Source organism: Erithacus rubecula, assembly GCF_903797595.1.
Source record: "Erithacus rubecula genome assembly, chromosome: 1".
In the NCBI taxonomy this organism is placed as follows: domain Eukaryota; kingdom Metazoa; phylum Chordata; class Aves; order Passeriformes; family Muscicapidae; genus Erithacus; species Erithacus rubecula.
Genome location: NC_136658.1, coordinates 106,210,322 through 106,229,259, shown reverse-complemented (window position 1 = coordinate 106,229,259; position 18,938 = coordinate 106,210,322). Strand labels below are relative to the sequence as shown.

General features: G+C 41.9%; 1 protein-coding gene across 2 annotated transcripts in view; it reads left to right on the top strand.

Annotated features, from left to right (window-relative positions):
- The first annotated feature begins 1,081 nt into the window (after positions 1-1,081).
- The window catches only part of EFHC2 (EF-hand domain containing 2), a 57,259-nt gene continuing 39,402 nt past the window's right edge, over positions 1,082-18,938 (top strand). Inside the window, exons 1-3 of one of the 2 annotated variants that reach the window (XM_079305836.1) lie at positions 1,082-1,162; positions 8,654-8,839; positions 13,085-13,235. In XM_079305836.1, coding sequence (XP_079161962.1) covers positions 1,121-1,162; positions 8,654-8,839; positions 13,085-13,235 — 379 coding nt within the window. In that variant the 5' untranslated portion in view covers positions 1,082-1,120. Of the gene's footprint in view, positions 1,163-1,427; positions 1,444-8,653; positions 8,840-13,084; positions 13,236-18,938 lie in introns of those variants that run through there. The other variant, XM_079305837.1, reaches the window with a different exon arrangement.

Here is an 18,938-nt window from a genome sequence, read left to right as displayed (position 1 = left end):
ACACATATAGTAGTTAGATGTATTTCTATGGTTATACATATTAATTAATTATATATAAGAATAAGAATGGATTTATTATTACATTGCTACTGCTGACTCTGGGATGGAGCCATTTGGGATGGAGCGGTTCGGGATGGAATGGTTCAGGATGGATTGGTTCGGGATGAGTGGTTCGGGACGGAGCGGTTCTGGATGGAGCCGTTCGGAAGGGATCCATTCGGGAGGATCGGTTCGGGATGAGCGGCTTGGCACGGAGCTGTTTGGGATGATCGGTTCGGGATGCGCGGTTCGGGATGAGCCGTTCGGATGGATCGGTCCAGGATGGATCGGTTCGGGATGCGCGGTTCAAGATGCGCGGTTCGGGATGGATTGGTCCAGGATGGATCGGTCCAGGATGGATCGGTTCGGGATGAGCGGTTCGGGATGGATCGGTGTGGGATGGATCGGTCCGGGATGGAGAAGGTCGGCATGGATCGGTTCGGGATGAGTGGTTCGCTATAATCGGTTCGGCATAGATCGGTTCGGCATGGATCGGTTCTGTATCATCGGTTCGGCATGGATCGGTTCGGCATGGATCGGTTCGGGATGGATCGGTTCGGCATGGATCGGTTCGGGATGGATCGGTTCGGGATGAGCTGTTCGGGATGGATCCGTGTGGGATGAGCGGTTCGGGATGGATCCGTGTGGGATGAGCGGTTCGGGATGGATCGGTTCGGGATGGATCGGTTCGGGATGAGCTGTTCGGGATGGATCCGTGTGGGATGAGCGGTTCGGGATGGATCGGTGTGGGATGGATCGGTTCGGGATGGATCCGTGTGGGATGGATCGGTTCGGGATGGATCGGTTCGGGATGAGCTGTTCGGGATGGATCCGTGTGGGATGAGCGGTTCGGGATGGATCGGTTCGGGATGGATCGGTTCGGGATGGATCGGTTCGGGATGAGCTGTTCGGGATGGATCGGTGTGGGATGAGCGGTTCGGGATGGATCCGTGTGGGGTGGATCGGTTGGGGACGAGCCCCCGCGGTCCCCCCGCGCGTCTGCCCGCCCCGTGACGTCAGGGCGGCATGACGTCACGCCGCGCGGTGTCCGGGCGGCAGCGGCAGCGGTTGAGGGGCGGCCATGGCGCTGCCGCAGCTGCCCGGCTTCTCCCGCCGCCGCAACGTGAGTGCCCGCCCGGGCCGCCTCTGCCGCCTCTGCCGCCTCTGCCCGGCTCTGCCCGGCTCTGCCCTGCCCGGGGCCGCGGGGCCGTGCCGGGGGTCCCGGGCCGCTCCTGCCGGCCCCGCTGGCCTGAGGCGCCGGTGCTGTGCGGCAGGACGGGAGGAGCGAGGCCGCAGCTGCGCCAGGGGAGGGTTAGGCTGGACCCCGGGAGGAGTTTATTCACAGAAAGAGTGATGAGACAGCGGAATGGGCTGCACAGGGAGGTGCAGTCACCGTCCCTGGAGGTGTTTAAGGAAAGGCTGGAGGTGGCACTCAGTGCCCTGGTCTGGGTGACACGGTGGGGATCGGTCACAGGCTGGACTCGATGATCCCGGAGATCTTTTCCAGCATTCTGTGATCTGGCAGCTGCTTTGGGGCAGTTCGAGCTGTTGTTGCAGCTCTAACAGAAAACAGGGAGAGACTGATGCCCTCTACATAAACCAAAAAGGCTTTGCTAGAAATGGCAATGACAGGGATGCTGATGTGCTGTTCCAGAGTTGCCAATACTATTAATGCAGGCTAAATAGACAAAATAGTAATTTTAGCACACAAAAGAGAAGGCTGCCATCCCTACTTCCAAATTTTTCATCAAGGATAGCTAGAAATTCTCTGAATACACTCTGTATTGTGAGGCAGTGTGGAGGGTAAGGCAGATTTCCTGTGCAGCTCTCTAGTTGGTGCCTTCAGGAGGCAAATGAAACAGTGTATTTTAACATTCTTAATAATGTTAAAATACCTTGAAGAGAATCTGTCATTTTCACGCTGTAAACAAGGTTACCCACAGAACGCGTCAATACTCCATTGCTGGAAGTGTTCAAAGCTGGGCTGGTGCAGCTCTGAGCAAGCTGGTCTAGTGGAAGGTGTCCCTACCCATGAAAAAGGGGTTGGAACTGAATAATCTTCAAGGTCTCTTAAAACTCAGGCCATTCTATGATTCTATGACAGACACAAGACAGCTAGACACAAAGCTGCCCAAGTACAGGGAAAGAAAATAGTGAAATTGAATGAAAATGCAATTGTGTAGAAATGTGTGGGCTCCAGCCTCACTCTGTGTGTGCACTGCATGGTGTGTGCAAACACAGCACCTCTTCCAAGCCCAGCCTAGAGTGAGGATCTTTCAGGCATCTTCTTCCCTGGAAACTGGATGCTGTTCTGGAAGGAGTATAAAAAACAGTCTGGTGGTGAATACTCAGTCTCTTGCTGAATTGAGATTTGTTTTGTTAAGGGTTGGTTGTGTGTGTAACACTTGAGGTGGCTGCTGGGTGGGTGTCTCAGAAGCACTGGAATAGATGTGTGCTCTTGGTACCTGCTGGGTGGAAGCAGCATAGCTCAGCTCAGGGCTATCTGTGGCTTTATTAGTCTCCAAACTTTAATTGATTTAATTTAACTTCACATGCTTGGGAAGAGTTACTAGTAGAAAGTGTTGAACACCCCATGCTGAAGTGCATACAGGGAATATGTCATGAGAATTGAAGGTGTGAAAGCTGTCACAAAGTGCCATGAGACATTATAAAATCATGGTTAGACCCTAGTTAGGGCTCCAGATTGCTCTTTTTGTCAGTCCTTGAGACAGTGGAGTTAATAATGACAACTCACCTCCACAAATGAAAGGCTGATAACATATTTAAAGGGGGGAAAAAGGTGTCACTGCTATAGATAAATCAAAAAAGAAGTGTTTCCACCTGTCAGGACTGTGAGCATCACCATCAATGCCTCTTATTGCACAGAAGCAACAGTGGCAAAGCATTCCCTGAAGGATGCACAGGGGACAGGGGATTGTTGTTCCTATCAGCTCTTAGCTTATAATTATGAATATTAATTCCACTCACTATTGTTCAAGCTCCTAGTGAAATTCCCGTCTCTGCTCTTAATGCTTTCACTGCCTCATCTGTAGACCCACAAAAGGCATGGAAGGGGAGTACATGTGTGTTCTGTCTACCTTGGATGTGTTTAATAAGGTGGCTGGTCTGCCTCCTGAAAATCAGTGCTTTAAGGTAGTGTTCAAAATCAAAATTCAGTAGTTTGTGTACACAGAAGTCCATTACTCAAAAAAAACCCCAAACAAACACCCCTCCACCTCTTTTAAAACAGAAGTCCAAAGATCAGCTGCTCATTAGCAGTTCCTGTGTGTTTTGTTTGTGAGTGATGAGGAGATCTAAGAATACAGGTATTTTGAGCATGTGGTGGAAACACAGCACATAAAAGGTTTCCTTTATTACTGCAAGAAAAAAGTTTGTGCATATGGAGCCTGGACTGTGTCAGAGATGGCACTGGTTACAATACAAATACTCCCTTTACTAGTGTCCCTCCTCTGCCTCCTGTTCTCAAAAGCAGCTGCCCCTTCTGATATTTGATTGATGTCCTTGCCTATGTCAGTAGCCAAGGAGGAGGGTGACAAACACGTATTCATATGGGTCAGATTTGTCAAGTGCTGGCTGACCAGTGTATTTTCTTGCCTGAAGTTTGAAATCCCTCTCAGAGAGAAAATTCTGTGCAAAAATTCTCAATGGCACTTCTTAGAGAATAGGGCAATGGGTTTATAGATCTCATGGGGAAACTGCATCCTTGAAAAACTGCAAAAAATTCTGTTGCAAACTTTAGTGGCGCAGCAGAAATTCCACACCTTCCTTGTTTATTGCAGAAGCTTCAAATTGTTCTCAACTGTGCTACTGTGTCTGTCTCTGTGTTTTCTGCCTGAAATATTTCTGCTGCTCTGTAACCTCCAAAACAGGACATTGGTTTTTCTTGACCAAGAATATTTGCCAACCTCTTTCTAAGTAATTGTGTCTGCTGTCCTTTCTTCTTTCCCTGGCCATCTTTCCCTGAACCCCTTCCACTACCTCCTGCCCCTCAGCCCTTCTCTCTCAGCCCGAATCTTCCTGTAGCTGCCCCTTGTGGCTGCATTTTGCACTTTATCCATCAGTTGTCTTCTCCCAGGCAGTGAGAGCAGGCAAGAGTCACAGAATGATTTGGGCTGGAAGAGACCTTTGGAGGTCATCCAGACCAGTCTCCCTGCTATGAGCAGAATTCCTGCTAGACCAGGTTACTCAGGGCAACCTGACCTTGAATGTTTCCAGGAATGGGCATCCACCACCTCTCTGGGAAACCTGTCTCAGTGTTTCATCACCCTCATTGTAAAAAATTTCCTCCTTATACCTAGCCAGCATCAGCTCTCTTTTCACTTAAAACTATAACCCCTTGTCCTGTTGCAACAGGCTTGGCTAAAAGGTCTGTCCCTGTTATTATTATACTCTCCCTTAAAAAAAGGCCACAGTAAGGTCCACCTTGGATTCTTCTCTTCTCTGGGCTGAATAACCCCAACTCTGTCAGCTTGTCCTTAAAGGAGAGGTGCTCCAGCCACCTGCAAATTTTTCTGGCCCTCCTCTGACCCACTGCAATAGATCCATGTCTTTCCTGTACTGATCCACACTATTGCTGTTGATGCACCTTGTTTTGTGATGTTTTTAGAGTTTCTGGCAACAATGTCTTAGGGTGTTCCTCCTTTGCCACATTTGGGCAACATCCTGAGACCTCTGCAGCAAGCAGGGAGTGATAAAAGAGTTGGAAATTGGTCACATGAATTTGACTGGCATGGTGTGTAGCATTTGCATTTATTTTTATCACTTAGCTGAAGCAGCCAGCAGACTTTGTCAGCAGCTTAGAATAGTTCAGAAATGCCACAGTTCATCCAGATACAGGGTTTGAGCAGGACATCAATGGTGCAGGGTGGGAATTACAGATGGATGCTGGCTACAGAACTGTGCTGCCACTCCTGCCATAGCTTCCTGTGGGACTGAGTTAAAACGTGGCTTCTGAGAGCCCACTGAGGGCTCTCCCATCACTCCAGCTGCTGTGCTGGGAGATTTCCAGCTGTGTTTGGACCAGCAGGAATGTGCATCTCCCTGGGGACTTTGCTGTGACTCTGTATTACAGAGCAAGATTGAGTGTGCACGAGGCAGCATTCCCCAGGGACTGCAGGGGCTGAGTTTGTAAAGCCAAGAGCTGCAGCCAGAGATCCCTGACCTCTGTATTAGTCACTATTGAGTGGATACTCAATATTTTTCAGGCTCACAGCACAGAAAATGTCCAGCTTTGTTCAGCAGATCCCCAGCCTGTTCACTTGAGCTGCATTAGCACAGCAGACACATTCAAGCTCTTTCTCTGCTCTCTAAAAGATTTCTGTTAGAAGTCATTCCATGTGGAGGTAGCATGATGTTCTGTCACTATTTTAGGTTGATAGTGGTCTGAGTTCATTAGCTGAAGTTTCCCAAATGTGATTTTTTCTCCTTTGTGATCCTCAGTTATAACTATTCTTTTTCTTAAACTTTCTATTTTTTTTGTTGTTGTTCTGTTTTTTTTAAAGAAATAACTGTACAGATTTTGAGAAGAGATTGCTTTGTCTATGGGTCTAGAAGCTTTTTGGAAGTAGGGGATAAGTAATTATGAGATTAGGTATCTAAAATAGTCATTTTGTCAAACCCTAAAGCATTACAGGAATGACACAAAAGATTCTTAACAAATTAAAGATGTTCTGTCATGTATTTTTCACACCAGATTTTAAGGATGTGATTTTTAGCCCTGGAAATTCCAGCAGAGTCAGACCTGGATTACTTTGATGAACACTTTGACATACTTTTGCTGCTAAACCCCAAAAACATAAGAACAGGAAATGCTTCTAGAAGTTTTGGGCACATGAGAAGCTTTCCTTTGCTCAGAAAAACTGCCACCCTCACTATGCTTTGCTAACTGTGCCTTTCTCCCTAACACATGCTTTGGTAATAGAGGGAAAATAATTAAATACTTGCTGTGCCAGAAAGTGGATCTGTTCTGTAGCACCTTCAGTATAAATCAGATGTTTTTGCCTAGAAAATCCCCTTTTAAAATTCAGCTTGACTGTAATTATTGTACATTTGAACTTATAAATGCAGAAAGCTTCCTGTCTTCTACCCAGCTCTTTCTCAGCTTACAGAGCAACAAAATTATTTTAAAAAGAAACAGAAGAAGAAAGGGAAGTTCAGTAGCACCCAAAGGAGAGAGAACAAACCATCCCAAGTGCAGATGTGTTGCAAAGCAGGTGCCAGCCCCTGTCAGTGCAGGGCTGTTCCAGATTACAGGAGAGCACCTGTCCTCACTTCTTGAGGGAAAGGTGGGATGACCACATGAAGTTCTGCTCCTGATACCTAAATGTCAGTGCTTACACTGAAGCATGACATTTTATATCACAGCTCACAAAGCTGTGCTGATATTAATATTCAATTTTGGGCATCATTCCTGCAAATGTGTCTGGTTAACTTTCTGGTTTGAGCAGTGCTCTGTGGTAGGGAACCCATGAGCTCCTAGTCTGCATACAATCATTTCCTTTTATTTATTTTCTCTTTTATTCAGTAACTCTTGTTCTTGAGTTATATCTTGAGGAGTAATTTTCTCTTTCCTTTGTATCATTCTTTAAATTATGATTCTTTCTGCATGCTCCTTTATCTACCTTTGTTCAAAACACTGCTTACCTTTAAAGTATCTTCTCTGGGGATGTGCTTCCATAGCTCTGATTGTTTCTGACCCCAGTATGTGAACCTTATTCCTTTGCAATAACTGTTTCAAAGGGTACTGACTATCTCAGCTTTTTTTAGCCTAAGCAAGGGTATAGCCATTGATTATCATGGTATTAAAAATAATGATTTGAAAAAAATAGTAAGTATTCATTTTCATACTGCTGTCCTTGCAAAAGTGGTGTGCAAAATGCTTTTAAGCAAGGTTAAGTTAAAGCAGTGATTAGGCTGTTTGTGTCAGCAGCTCTCTGTCTTGTGCCATTGGATTTGGAGCACCTGGGGGCAGGTGAACAGTTCAGACTGTGACCCCCAAAGTGCAGGAGTTCCTACAGACTGGTGCTGATAGTTCTGTGCTGTGAGGCTGGTTCCCTGCCTTTCAAATTCCTGACTCTTTCACACTGGCAGAAAGAAATAACTGCTTGAGTACTTCCAGGTTTTGCAGCTTCAATGCTTGCACTTGTTCCCAGAGCTGCTCTGCTGGGCATGTGTTGCTTTATCTTGGAGCACTTGAATGTTGCCATCATGAAAAAGGATTATTTGTACCATTTTTTAATTTATGATATTAACTTGGAACTGTCTACAGCTTTTGGGAGAGTGGTGGTTTACACACATGCATGTGATAATCAGTAATGCCCAGTCTTCCAAATGGAGTGGGGAGGCAATTTTGTCCCCCCCTACTACTTTACTGCCATCCTGCTCTGGTGCTGCTGTGAAAGATTTTGTTGTCCAGCCTTTTTCTCTACCATTACTTTTCTCACCCATAACATAATTTCCTTCCACTTCAGCCTCATCTTCCCTCATGTTCCCCAGTCCCAGGCCAAGGGAGGACACAGCTCTGATTGCCTCTCTCTCCCCTTAATGGGTGTGCCAGGGTGCAGTGGCCTCTCTGCTTTCCCAGGTAAAATATTTTGAGAATTTGAGAGGGCAGGAAAGGGAAGAATATTAGAGTGAGTGGAGCCAAAAAGCCAGGATTGCTGCTCATGGAAGGAAGTTGAGTATTCCATTGACATTTCCTATTTCCACATCCTCTCCATGGGTCTGATGTGTGGGATCATTAGAAGATTGCTGCCCAAGCCCAGCTCACACCAGCTGCCTCCACTGGAGGGAACTGGCCAGCAAACCAGGCAGGTTATTAGGAGGGACATTCCCAGAGACAGGAGTGATATTTCTGTGAGCCCAGAAGCTTTTCTGTGTCTCTTGAAGACTGACTCCAGACCCAGCTGAGAAATTCAAGTGGGCGAGTTGGTTTCCTTTGCTGTTGGTTGTTCCTATATTTTTTAAGCACTCCATCTTTAATTGCCTGAAAAATTAGTAATAATATAGAAGAATCACTACAGAGACCTTCTTTTAAAATACTCCCAGATGGAATGAATGTCTGCCTGTTGATTTAGGTCCAACCTCCCAAAATTCAAGTGTATTCACTAGTACAGAGGAATTTATTTTGCACTCAGGGATGCAAGTGTAAATAAGATCTTTGACATGAATAACAAGAGCAGGCTGTTCTCTGAGTGCTGCTGAACTGTTTCCATTTGTCCTCTGGAGAGCTGTAGGAAAGGCCTTTCCCCTTTACCTTTTACAGCAGTTCTTGGGGGTGACTTGATTCTTTCTCTACCACGTACCTCAATCCTTATGGCAGGGAAGGAATGTGAGGGACAAACATCTGGTACCATCCAGTCTCTCAGCCTAGGTAAATGACTGGAATATTATTCCCTTTTTGTCTATAAGACTGGCAAATTGACCACTGAAAAATGTCACTTCACTTGCAGAATTCCAGTTGTTACAGGATTTTAGAGTCTTTATTAAAAGTATTTTGCATGATTAATTCTCCTTGCCTGGATGTTTGGCTAGTATGGATTTAAAAACAAACACACAGAAAATTTTTTTTCTTTTTCTCCTGTACTTTTGACAGATTGGGGAAGAGAAGTTCCACAGATCACAGATCTGCAATTACTCAAATAATGTTCCTATGGTGTTTGATGATAAACCTGGAATAGGAGGTGAACTGTTGCCTGGTCAGACCCTAAAAATTACCAACAGTGTATTTCCTGAAGGAATAGGAAGTAGTCCTCCTTCTTGGATTGCTTTTGACAAACAGGTATGTAGAAATATTTGTAAAAAATTTTTAAATATTTTTTAATTAATAGCTATGATATAACAGAGTGTAACAATGAAATTCCATTAGTCAGATATTTCAGAAGATTTTTTTGTGCATGCAAAAAAAAGCTCCTAAATAGACACAAAGAGTGGTAGTGGGTATTTTTTTCCATTATATTAATGTATTGGATAATAAATATAAACATATATCATGCCATACAGCAATGTTTCTGTATTGGGATACATCTAATACAGGATTTAGCAAAAATAAGGGAGTGGGCAGCATATTCCTGTTTAGTGAAAATTATGACAGTAAGGGAATTTTTTGGCAGCCTGGTAAGAATGAATGTGAGGTAAGCTCCAGTCTGGGGGGAAGTGTGCATGGACACTTGGGAGTCATTAAGCTCAGAGGAGAGCTTTGGGATTCACTCAGAAAGTGTCCCATCATACCAGTATGCTCCAAGTCCTGTTGATTTTTCGACTTCTGTATGATTTATTGTTGAGTAATTGAGCACATCTGATACAGACACAGAAATTTAAAATTAGGGTGTGTTTGTTTTTGTTTGGTTGGTTTTTGTTTTCTTTTTTTTTTTTTTTTACCGAGAATGTAGTGACACCTTTAAAGTTTGAGAGTTACCAAATAACTGTAACCTGTGATGACAGGAATTTTGTAGCACATTGTTGTTACTTGCCGTGTTTAAATTCACATTAAATTCTACTTAGAGATGTTTTATTTCTAAAGCAAAAAGCCAATAATCAGGGAAGGAAAAAAAATGATCCAGAAAAGGGAATCGTTCAGCAGATCACAGAAATATTGCATGACTAAATGATTATGGTATTTAAATATTGAGAAGAAAGGCAAATCTCATAATTTTAGCTTTAAAAGATAAGCCATGCAGGTAATTGGAGTATAATTACATATTCATCTTTGGCAGAGCAGAACTACAACAAGAAAATGTAAGGTTTGAACAGCTCATGTGCCTTTGGTTGGCTTTGCCTCTGAGATCCCTGGTATTCCTCACAGAGCAACATGTTTGGGTATGACCTGGTCCAGTGTGACCAGATGTTAAGGCTTCAGCCAGACCTGGACTTGCTTTTCCTACTCCCTTCCTGGAACAAGTCCTGGCATCCAAGTCTGTGGAATCAAGGGGTTCAGCAGGAGGCAGAGGGACCTTCCAGTGAGCAGGTCCTGGCCTTGGCTGGTGAGAGGAGCTTGCTGGCCTTTGGCCATTCCTGATCTAATCCATGTGTGCATCCACAGGGCAGTCCAGGACAGGAGTCTGCAGGTTCAGAACTGGCCTCTGGAGGGCTCGTGTGTTTGTATTAGTGGCAGATGGTTACAGGGTACTTACTATCCAACTCATTTAGCTTCCCCAGTTAAAAGCCTGGAATGCAGCTTTGTCCTCCAATACTGCAGTTTGGGACTCAGCAGAATGCACTTAATGAAAAATGGTTTGAGTAGGTGTTTATATTTTGAAATGTAAGCTGCTTTCTTACCACTTTGGCTGCTAACTTTCCATAGTGCTATAGTAATTGGAGGAAGAACAGGCATAAAACTTCATTAAGTAGGCTGAGAAGTAATCTTTGTAATTTCACTTGCCTAATAGGAAGCAGGTGTAAACTTAACTTTTCTAAGATTAAGTACACACACAAGGCCTCCTGTGCTTGAAATGATGTTTATAATTTGACTACCACAGGTGCCAGGGAAACTTTATGGCACTTTGCAAAGTGCTACAGACTTTATTCAATATTTGTTATTTTTGATTTTCATAGGTAACATTTAACTTTTAAGGAGTGGGATGGGAACTTTGTAGTTCTGTACTGCAGATGAGACTCAAGTTAGGTAGTGTTACATTTAGAGTATTTTTAAGACTAATTTTTCTCCAAAATGAAAACTAAGTCATCTTCATTTCTGTTCCTTCTCCTCCTCATGCTTCCTGAATCATCTGATTTGATCTTCAAAATTACAGTTGGTTGCTGCATATATTTCAGTCACACACTAACATGTTGATAAGGGTATAAAGAGAATAAAGTGTGAGTGCAAAAAAACCTGCACAAATTCCTCAAATGGATAAATCAGAGAAAGAAATAAATCCAGTGTTTTAAGGATGTGATAGAGCTTGGAGTTCTGTGCAAACAGACTGCTTTGCCTGCTGGTGTCTCATGAGACAACTGTTCTCAGAAGAGATCATTGACAAAATTAAGAACAATTAGTAATGAAACACAGCTCTTGAACAGTATGTTCATCAACTGTCCCTATTCTAGTGGGGCTGGCAGAACAGGGCCAAGAGGGTGCAGAAATTTCCATGTTTCCAGTGATTTCATGGCTTAGCAGCAGCTGAGTGAGGAATGAAATTCTGATCCTTGTCAGCTGAAACCCAGGATGTACAGACTGGGATACAGTGGTTCCACCATAGTACCTTTGAGTGTTCAAGAGATTTGTACAGGGCTCCTGGTCATTCCAGAACAGGAGCTGGAGGCCAGGAAGGATCATTTGGTCACCAAAAGTGGCACTCTTACACTAGTGTTTAGACAATTGGAAGGAGGAAGATAGTTTGTGTTGCCTCTGTTTTATGTCAGGTATTTTGTCCAGTGTTTTTGTGTCTGATACATGAAACATTTAAATCCACAGTTTAAAAATGTGGACAAGTATTAATTTTAAAATTTATTTTCAAGTCTGTACATTGTTCAGAAATGTGTGTGTTGTACTAATTAAACAAACTATAACTGAGTTTTCTAGATTTCTTTGTGTGAAGATCTAATGCCATCAAGTTTAACAGTAATGGTTATGTCATTTGATTATAATTTAAATTTTATTTCTCTAGTGGTGGAGGATCACAGTGCAGGAGAGTTGATGCCAAAAATGTGTCGGTCATACTGTTCAATGGTTGCTGAAAATCAATAGGATCTGAGGCTTTGAAATAATTTCTGGAAACAAAATTATTCCCATCTTGCACTTAACCTGCCTGAGAGAAGGGAATGTGACTGAGAAGTCTGAGCAGGACACAGGGTGGCTGTTGTTGTGTGCTCCAGGGCAAGCTGCTACTTCTTTCTTCCCAGATGTAGAAAAGGAGGTTGTTCTTGCCTATGAGGTGTTATAAAATCTCTGTCATCAGCACTCATGGAGGTACTTTGAGATTCCCAAAGGCAGATGCAAAAGGAGTGCAGACTATTAACCAGTGTGTTCTGTCATACAGGGAACTCAGCCAGCTTATTAGATTTCAGACATTTGCAACTCATGATGCTTGTTGAAACATAGGGAGCAGCTAAATTGTCATTTTTTTCAATGCTTCAGGTTGTCTGATGAATCAAGAGTAAAGGCAATTGCATTTACTAGATATAACCAGTGTGGAAAATAAAGTATAAATTAGCAGTGATTTGACCCAAATGTGTTGGGGGGACAGGATGGAAACCTGTATTAATTAATATCTTCCTGCACACACTTACCAAAGCAAGCATCATGCTAGATAATTCACTAGGAAGTAAATACATTTCTCATGTCCCCTTAACATTGATGTTGGGAGTTAAAAACTGATACCAAGAAGTGCAAAATTTGTGTAATGGTGTCTGAGTTTGAGCTGGGATCTCCAGGTATGAGGGCCAGTGAGCACCCACCCTGTGAAGGTGGTTTTTCTTTGCATTATTGCTGTTACAAGAGACTGTGAACAGAAGTTGCTACACTCTGTGAGATTTCTCACTGAACTGCAGAACCAGGGAAGTTTTGAAATGCCAATATCACAGAGCTGTAAATGCCTCCTGAAAAATGTCATTTCTCTCTGGTAGTCTTCAGTACCATTCATTTGAACACTTGCAAGATCTGCTTAAAAAGAAATCTTTCCACTTACCTTGATGGTAAAGCCATTGCTGTCATCATGCACTGTACTTTCCAGTAATTCATAGAATAGCAGTCTAAAATTTGCTTCAGTACCTAGGCAGCTCATTGTGTTATCAGAAATACTTTGTTTGGAAGATTTTCCAAGCAACCTGCTGATAGTTTTGTATTTGATTTATTTCTTTACTTTAGAAGTCCATCTCTGCTTAGATGTTGTGATAATAAAAATGCCAATCAAAGTATTTTAAATTTATGTGCTTTAATGTGGATTTCTGTTCTTACCTTTCTGAGAAATAAATCTACCTCCTGAAATTCATACATTTAGTTGCTTATAACCTGCACAAGTTTATTTGACATCTTTTTCAAAAGTATTGGGGATTTTGCTGCTTTATATTTATTTATTGTTTTTAATAGGTGTTGTGTTTTGATGCCTATTTTGAAGAAGAAGTGCCTGAAAAAAATCAAGAGCTGTATAGAATCAGACACTGTAAAATATATTTCTACCTTGAAGATGATACAATGCAAGTGACTGAGCCTGTAGTGAAAAATAGTGGCTTAAATCAAGGTATCTGTTTTTATTGGCACCCTCTTTTCTCCCCTTTATATATCTTTTCAGTACAGTCTTGGTCCATTCCAAAAGATAAATAATGTGAGTTCTTATAGCTAAAATGGGGTGTAAATGCACAAATTTAATTGTCTTTTCTTGTTACAGATCATGATGGGAGCCTTTTTGTTGTCTTAGTTTCTCAAGATGTGGATTTTGTAAGGCTGAATCCTCTCCCCTTCTCAAACATACAAGTTTTTCTCTAATATGGTAGTTTGAAATCATATGGTGGTAAGGTCTTTGTCACTCCTGCAAAAACAATTTGTGTTCTAGATCTCCATTCCTGAGCCTGGCTCCTCCCTTCTTGGCACTGACAGGGTGTTCTGTGGCAGCAGCTCTGTAATTGTTCATGAGCTGCTGCAGTGTCTCTGCCATTATTGGAGACAAGAGTCTTTTGTGCATCTGGCTTTTGGTTCTTTTATGATTAAAGAATCCTTGGCACAGTAATTCTTCCTTGGTGCCTCTTAAGTTGAGAAGCTGCCTTGCCTCCATGTCACATCCCTGCACTGGAACCAGCCTGAGGACTTCAGGAGGAGGGTTTACTGTGCTGGTTTACTGGGGTATTATTTGACTTGGTTTATACTAAGAAAATGTGATCTAGCAGTCAACATCCTGTTGCAGAGGGGGAACACAGCTGCTGCTTCTTGGTGTTTATGGGTCACTGCCAGAATTAAAAGTTTTCAAGGGATATAATCCAGAGAAGCAGGATGTCTTGGGATGACTGCACCTCCCAGTCCCCAAAGATGTTTTGTACATTTTATATGTTCTTAGCACAGCAATTTTCAAAAATGAGTTAACCATTTAGCAACCTTATTCTTTCCCAGATCAGCAGATGCTATCAGTTCCTCTGTCTGCAGAGTGAGATAATATTTAAAGGTATTATGTGCATTATGTTAGGATTGGCATAAAATTGCCTGTGAATCTCTTAAACTGGTACTTCAAGTGCTGCTGTCCCTGTGTTTAGTAGTTCTTGCCAGAAGTTTTGTAGGCTCATCAGCAGGGTTTGATTTTGAATGTAGTGTAACCTCGTCCTAATCCTACCTGGGCAAGTGGTTTTTCATGTGAAGAAAAGCATGTTTGGGGCTCTTTCTCTTACCCCTACCCTGCACCCATATGTAAGACATGGGAGACATCATCAGGTTAAGTTTTCCTTGACTTGTGTGCTCCAAGAGTGGGAACAGCTGCTTCTGGGATTTTTGGCTAGAGGAAATGTCCACTGACAAAGGAAGTGCAGAGAGTCAGAGGTGATGCCTTTGAGAGGGAAGGGGGAAGCCAGATTCTTTAGAGCAGGATAAAGCAAATTCAAAGCTGATTCTTTTGAAGGAGTTATTTTCATTGTCTTTGTGCTATGGGATGTGCAGGCTGCCTCTTCAGTCCTAATGCTCCTGGCAGTCTAGTCCTGTTCCTTTGGTGACAGGAAGGCTACAATTTCCTCCTGTTTCCTTGGTTATATCTTGTGTTAATGATTGTTGGAGTCACCTTTGATACTGGACCTAAAATTAACTGAATTATATTAGACAGAAACAAGAATTTTCTCAGTCTTCCATACAAGGATGTTTTGAAAGTCTCTATGAGATTGTCTGAGTACTTTATGTGGGATAAATATATATATGCAATGTATTTACATGATGGATTAAAAAGAAATGTTCCAAGATCTCCAAAGTTACCTGGGCTGGTAAGGAAGCTATTGGTTGTGTTTAGGAAGGAAGAATAACTATAGATTGAAAGACCCAAGGACTATTTAGAATGTGTTTGGGCTTCAGTGCTGATGCATTGATGCAGGGCCAAACTTTATCATAAAATCTACATGAATATTTTTGTTGTCCTGGAAATTAATATGATGTAGAGTGAAAGAGGTGATGGAGACACCCATCAGAGGATTCTCTACTCACATGCACTTGGAGTTTGACTTCATGCTCCCTTACTGGAGACCAATGACAAAGTTATTATGTTAAAGGCTCTAGATATTTGTTGTTGAATGCATGCAAAAACAATGTTTCTTAAAATATATATACTAAATCATTAACTGCTAATCTTATAATTTTCAATAAAGAATTGTCCCATTTCCTCTTTTATTTTAATTCTATCTATCTATCTATCTATCTATCTATCTATCTATCTATCTATCTATCTATCTATCTATCTATCTATGTTACACTGTTCTAATTTTTTATCCTGACTAGGAATTTTTAAACCCAGGAGCAAGAGGGGTTTAACTGTCTGGATTGTGAAGCTGGTAAACTGAAGCACAAAGGAATGAAAATCTTATCCGTGATCAGACAGAAAAGGTCATAACAGGGTGAAGAGCTGAACTGAACTGAAGTTCAGGATCTTGACCATTATGCTGCTCTCTGCACATCTGCTAAAATACAACTTTTCAGTTAATTAAAATTCCAGAGATTTGTAGAGGAGAGTTCAGATGTAGGAGAACTTGGTTTGCTAAAAGGCAAACTGCACTGAACAAAAGAGCACAGGTGCATGAAGAAAAAGGTGTGGGGACATCAGGAGGAGGATGGGCTCAGTCTGTGTGAAGAATTGGAGAATTGCAGTGGCAGGAAAGGGGTTGTGTAAAGGAGGAACAGCAAAAAACTATGATGGATGAAGTATAATTGAACTGTTGAAGGCAGAGGGTGCTGGTCACCTTAACTTGGATGCTTGCCCTGTCAAAAAAGATGTAAACCAGACAGCTGGGATGGCTGTTTGCAGGATGCTTCTTGGAGAGAAAGTAGAGCTGTGACAGGGTTGATCAAAGGTAGATTTTATCTTGGCTGGTTAGTGCCTTGATGCCATAGGATTACCAGTGTTTGTGCCATAACCCACAAATAAAACTTTGATGGTCTGAATGGGTGTCCGGGAATGGTAGGATTGGAGAAATTCAGTAGTTTCCCATTGTTCTCTTGTAGTGTTTGTGGTTTTGTGGAAAGAATTTTGGAAAGGCTTACAGGAAGATCTGGTGAAAGAACAGTGGTCAAAGAAGTTAGAAGAATTTCTAAGTTCAGTTATGATTTTACAAAACTAAAACAAATTTGCTTCAGAGAAAAAAAAGCGCCAGAAAATGTGCTTTTACCATTGATAAAAATCAATCAAAATGAAGTAAATAATCTGTGGGAAATGTTTCAGTGACTTTAAAAACTGCTTTATGAAATTGGCTGCTGTACTTGGACATGAATTTGGACTTAAAAAGTTGCCACTAAATAACTGAAATTTAAACATAATTTAGTTTTGAGTACTGCCTTGGTATTTGTCAAATATTAGGAACATAAGAAGAAATCTGTACTGAGGAAGGAATGCAGAAACCTTGAACCTGAGAAACCAGAATCAAAGCAAGAAACAGCAGGACAATCACAGTGCTCAAGGCCCAAGTCAAGATAAGGAGAAAAGGATGGTAAACTAGACCACATAACAAACTTCAAATGCTTCTTCCACAGCCAGAATGATAATTATTCTTTCAGTATAAAAAAAATTATCCCATAGAGAGCCAGGCTAGATATGGCAGTTGCAAGTGTTTTGTACATATAATTCCCAGTTAACAGGACTGTGGCTGGCTGATACTGTCTTATCAAAAGGTCATTTCTGTTCCCATGGGGTTGACTGTAGCTTCCAGTGCAATCCAGACCCTGCAAGCCAGAGCAGAGTGGAGCAGCTGGCTGCTTTCCCCAAGGTCAGCCAGCTGAAAAAGAGAGTGGAGCTGCCTCCTGGCTGGCTTCCCAAGGCTGGCTGGCTGAAGAGGAAAGTACAAGTGGGAAAGTGAAGTTGCATCAGCTCCTCCAATAAAACAGATTATCTAAGAGTTTAAGCCTTCCCCAAGGCCTTGAAATAATTGTGATTTTGCCATATTTGATGGTGGCCAAATCATGACCTTGCTATGTTCTGGAAGGGTGAATAAGTGAATGTAAGAAGCCTCCTTGTTTATTGGGATGAACTCTCTGTGTTGCAGGAGTACCAGTGGTAGCTTCTGCTCCTTTCTGTGCAAGTAAAGTGTGTTCAAACTCCAGGTATTACTCATTCCTCCTCTCTCTAAAGCACTCCTGAGCTGTGCAGAGTCAGAGAGCTGTGCTGAGGAAACTCTGGATACCATTTAATTTCTTCTGCAGGGAAGAGAAGCAGCAGAGACCAAATCATTTGCTGCCCAGCTTTGTTGTCAAAAGTCCTTCACTACTAGTGAGATCTCCTTAAGCAGTTGCTGGGATTGACAAATAATCCAAAGCCCCAAGAGAAAAGAAGATGTGCTGCAAATTATGGGGGGTCAGTACTACCACCAGTCAGAGAAAAGAAGTACCTCAACTCCCTTTCCAAGTAGAGCAGAGCTTTAATCTGACCAAATGGAAATATTTAAATCAATATTTAAATATTTAAGTCAATGCTTGATGGTGCAGTAGAATGTCCTGCTCAATAAACTGATGACTAAAGAGCCATCAGGAATAGCAATCCATCCTGAGCAACCTGAAAACTGCATATTCAGATGCTCCTTTAACAGCTTGCAACAAATTTCTAGATGGAATTTATTATTTTCCAGAAGGAAGAGCAATTTTAAAATGATGAGACCTAACCCCAGCTGATCAGGTTATATTAAATTTCAAATTCAATGTTATGAAATGTACCCTCCACATGTGTACATCGAGCACAGTGATACCTAATAAAAGCAAAGGATTGCCAGAGATATTATCTTTACAAGACATTTTCCATTAGGAAAGAAATTATTCTCTCTCAGAACAAAATGGCTATGTGTGTTTCACCCTTTAAAGTGACATGAAAAACAATCTGAGGCTTATTCACCAAATCAGAGGTGAATATAATCTCCAAAAACAGCTCATATAAGAAAATCATCAACCATTATATTTTAATTAAAGTGATGATTCAATGGGATTTGCATGGTCTGACTTACCCCATTATCTATTGATTGACCTAAGAATTAGCCAAAATCCAGTAAAATATTTTAAAGCATATATTTTTGTTAAAGCTAATGCAATGCAGTTTTACATCCCAATAAAATGTGCTACTTCCCACATTTTCTAATATCTTTCATGAGTATACATCCTAAATAAGTGTGTAATGTGCTTAAGCAGATAGAGGATAAAGTTTATTTTACAGTCAAAGATCAGTAACCAGAATGATTTGATGCATGTGCAATATCAAGTTGATGAATGGGTCTTAAATAATTATTTTAATGGGAACATAAATCTGCTTTGTTGCTTTATTCCCCTGAAAAATTAAGAATATATTTTCATTGTAGGAGTTAGAACTTAACAACTTTGATAATGTAGCAAAGAAAGGTATTTCATACAAATCAGTCCATAGGGAAATAAAGTGAAGAGTAAAGAATTTCCATGGACTAACCTAGGAACAAGGCCCTTCAAACACCAAAGCACACAGTGGTATCTTTCTTCCTTCTGCTTTGCTTCTCTTTATCCCCTCTCTCCCCAGGCCCCCTTAAGCTGGTTCTAAAATTCCTGTAATTTATTCCTAAAATATTTGTGGTATCCCTAAATCACTGAGGTTGGAAGGGATACCAGGAAATTTTCTAGCCCAGGCCCCTGCCCCAAGCAGAATCAGCTGGAGCCAGGTGCCCAGGGCCATGTCCTTTTGAGTTTCAGGTATCTCTGAGAATGGAGACTCTGCAACCATTTTGGAAAGACTGTTTCAGTATTTAATCACCCTCACAGT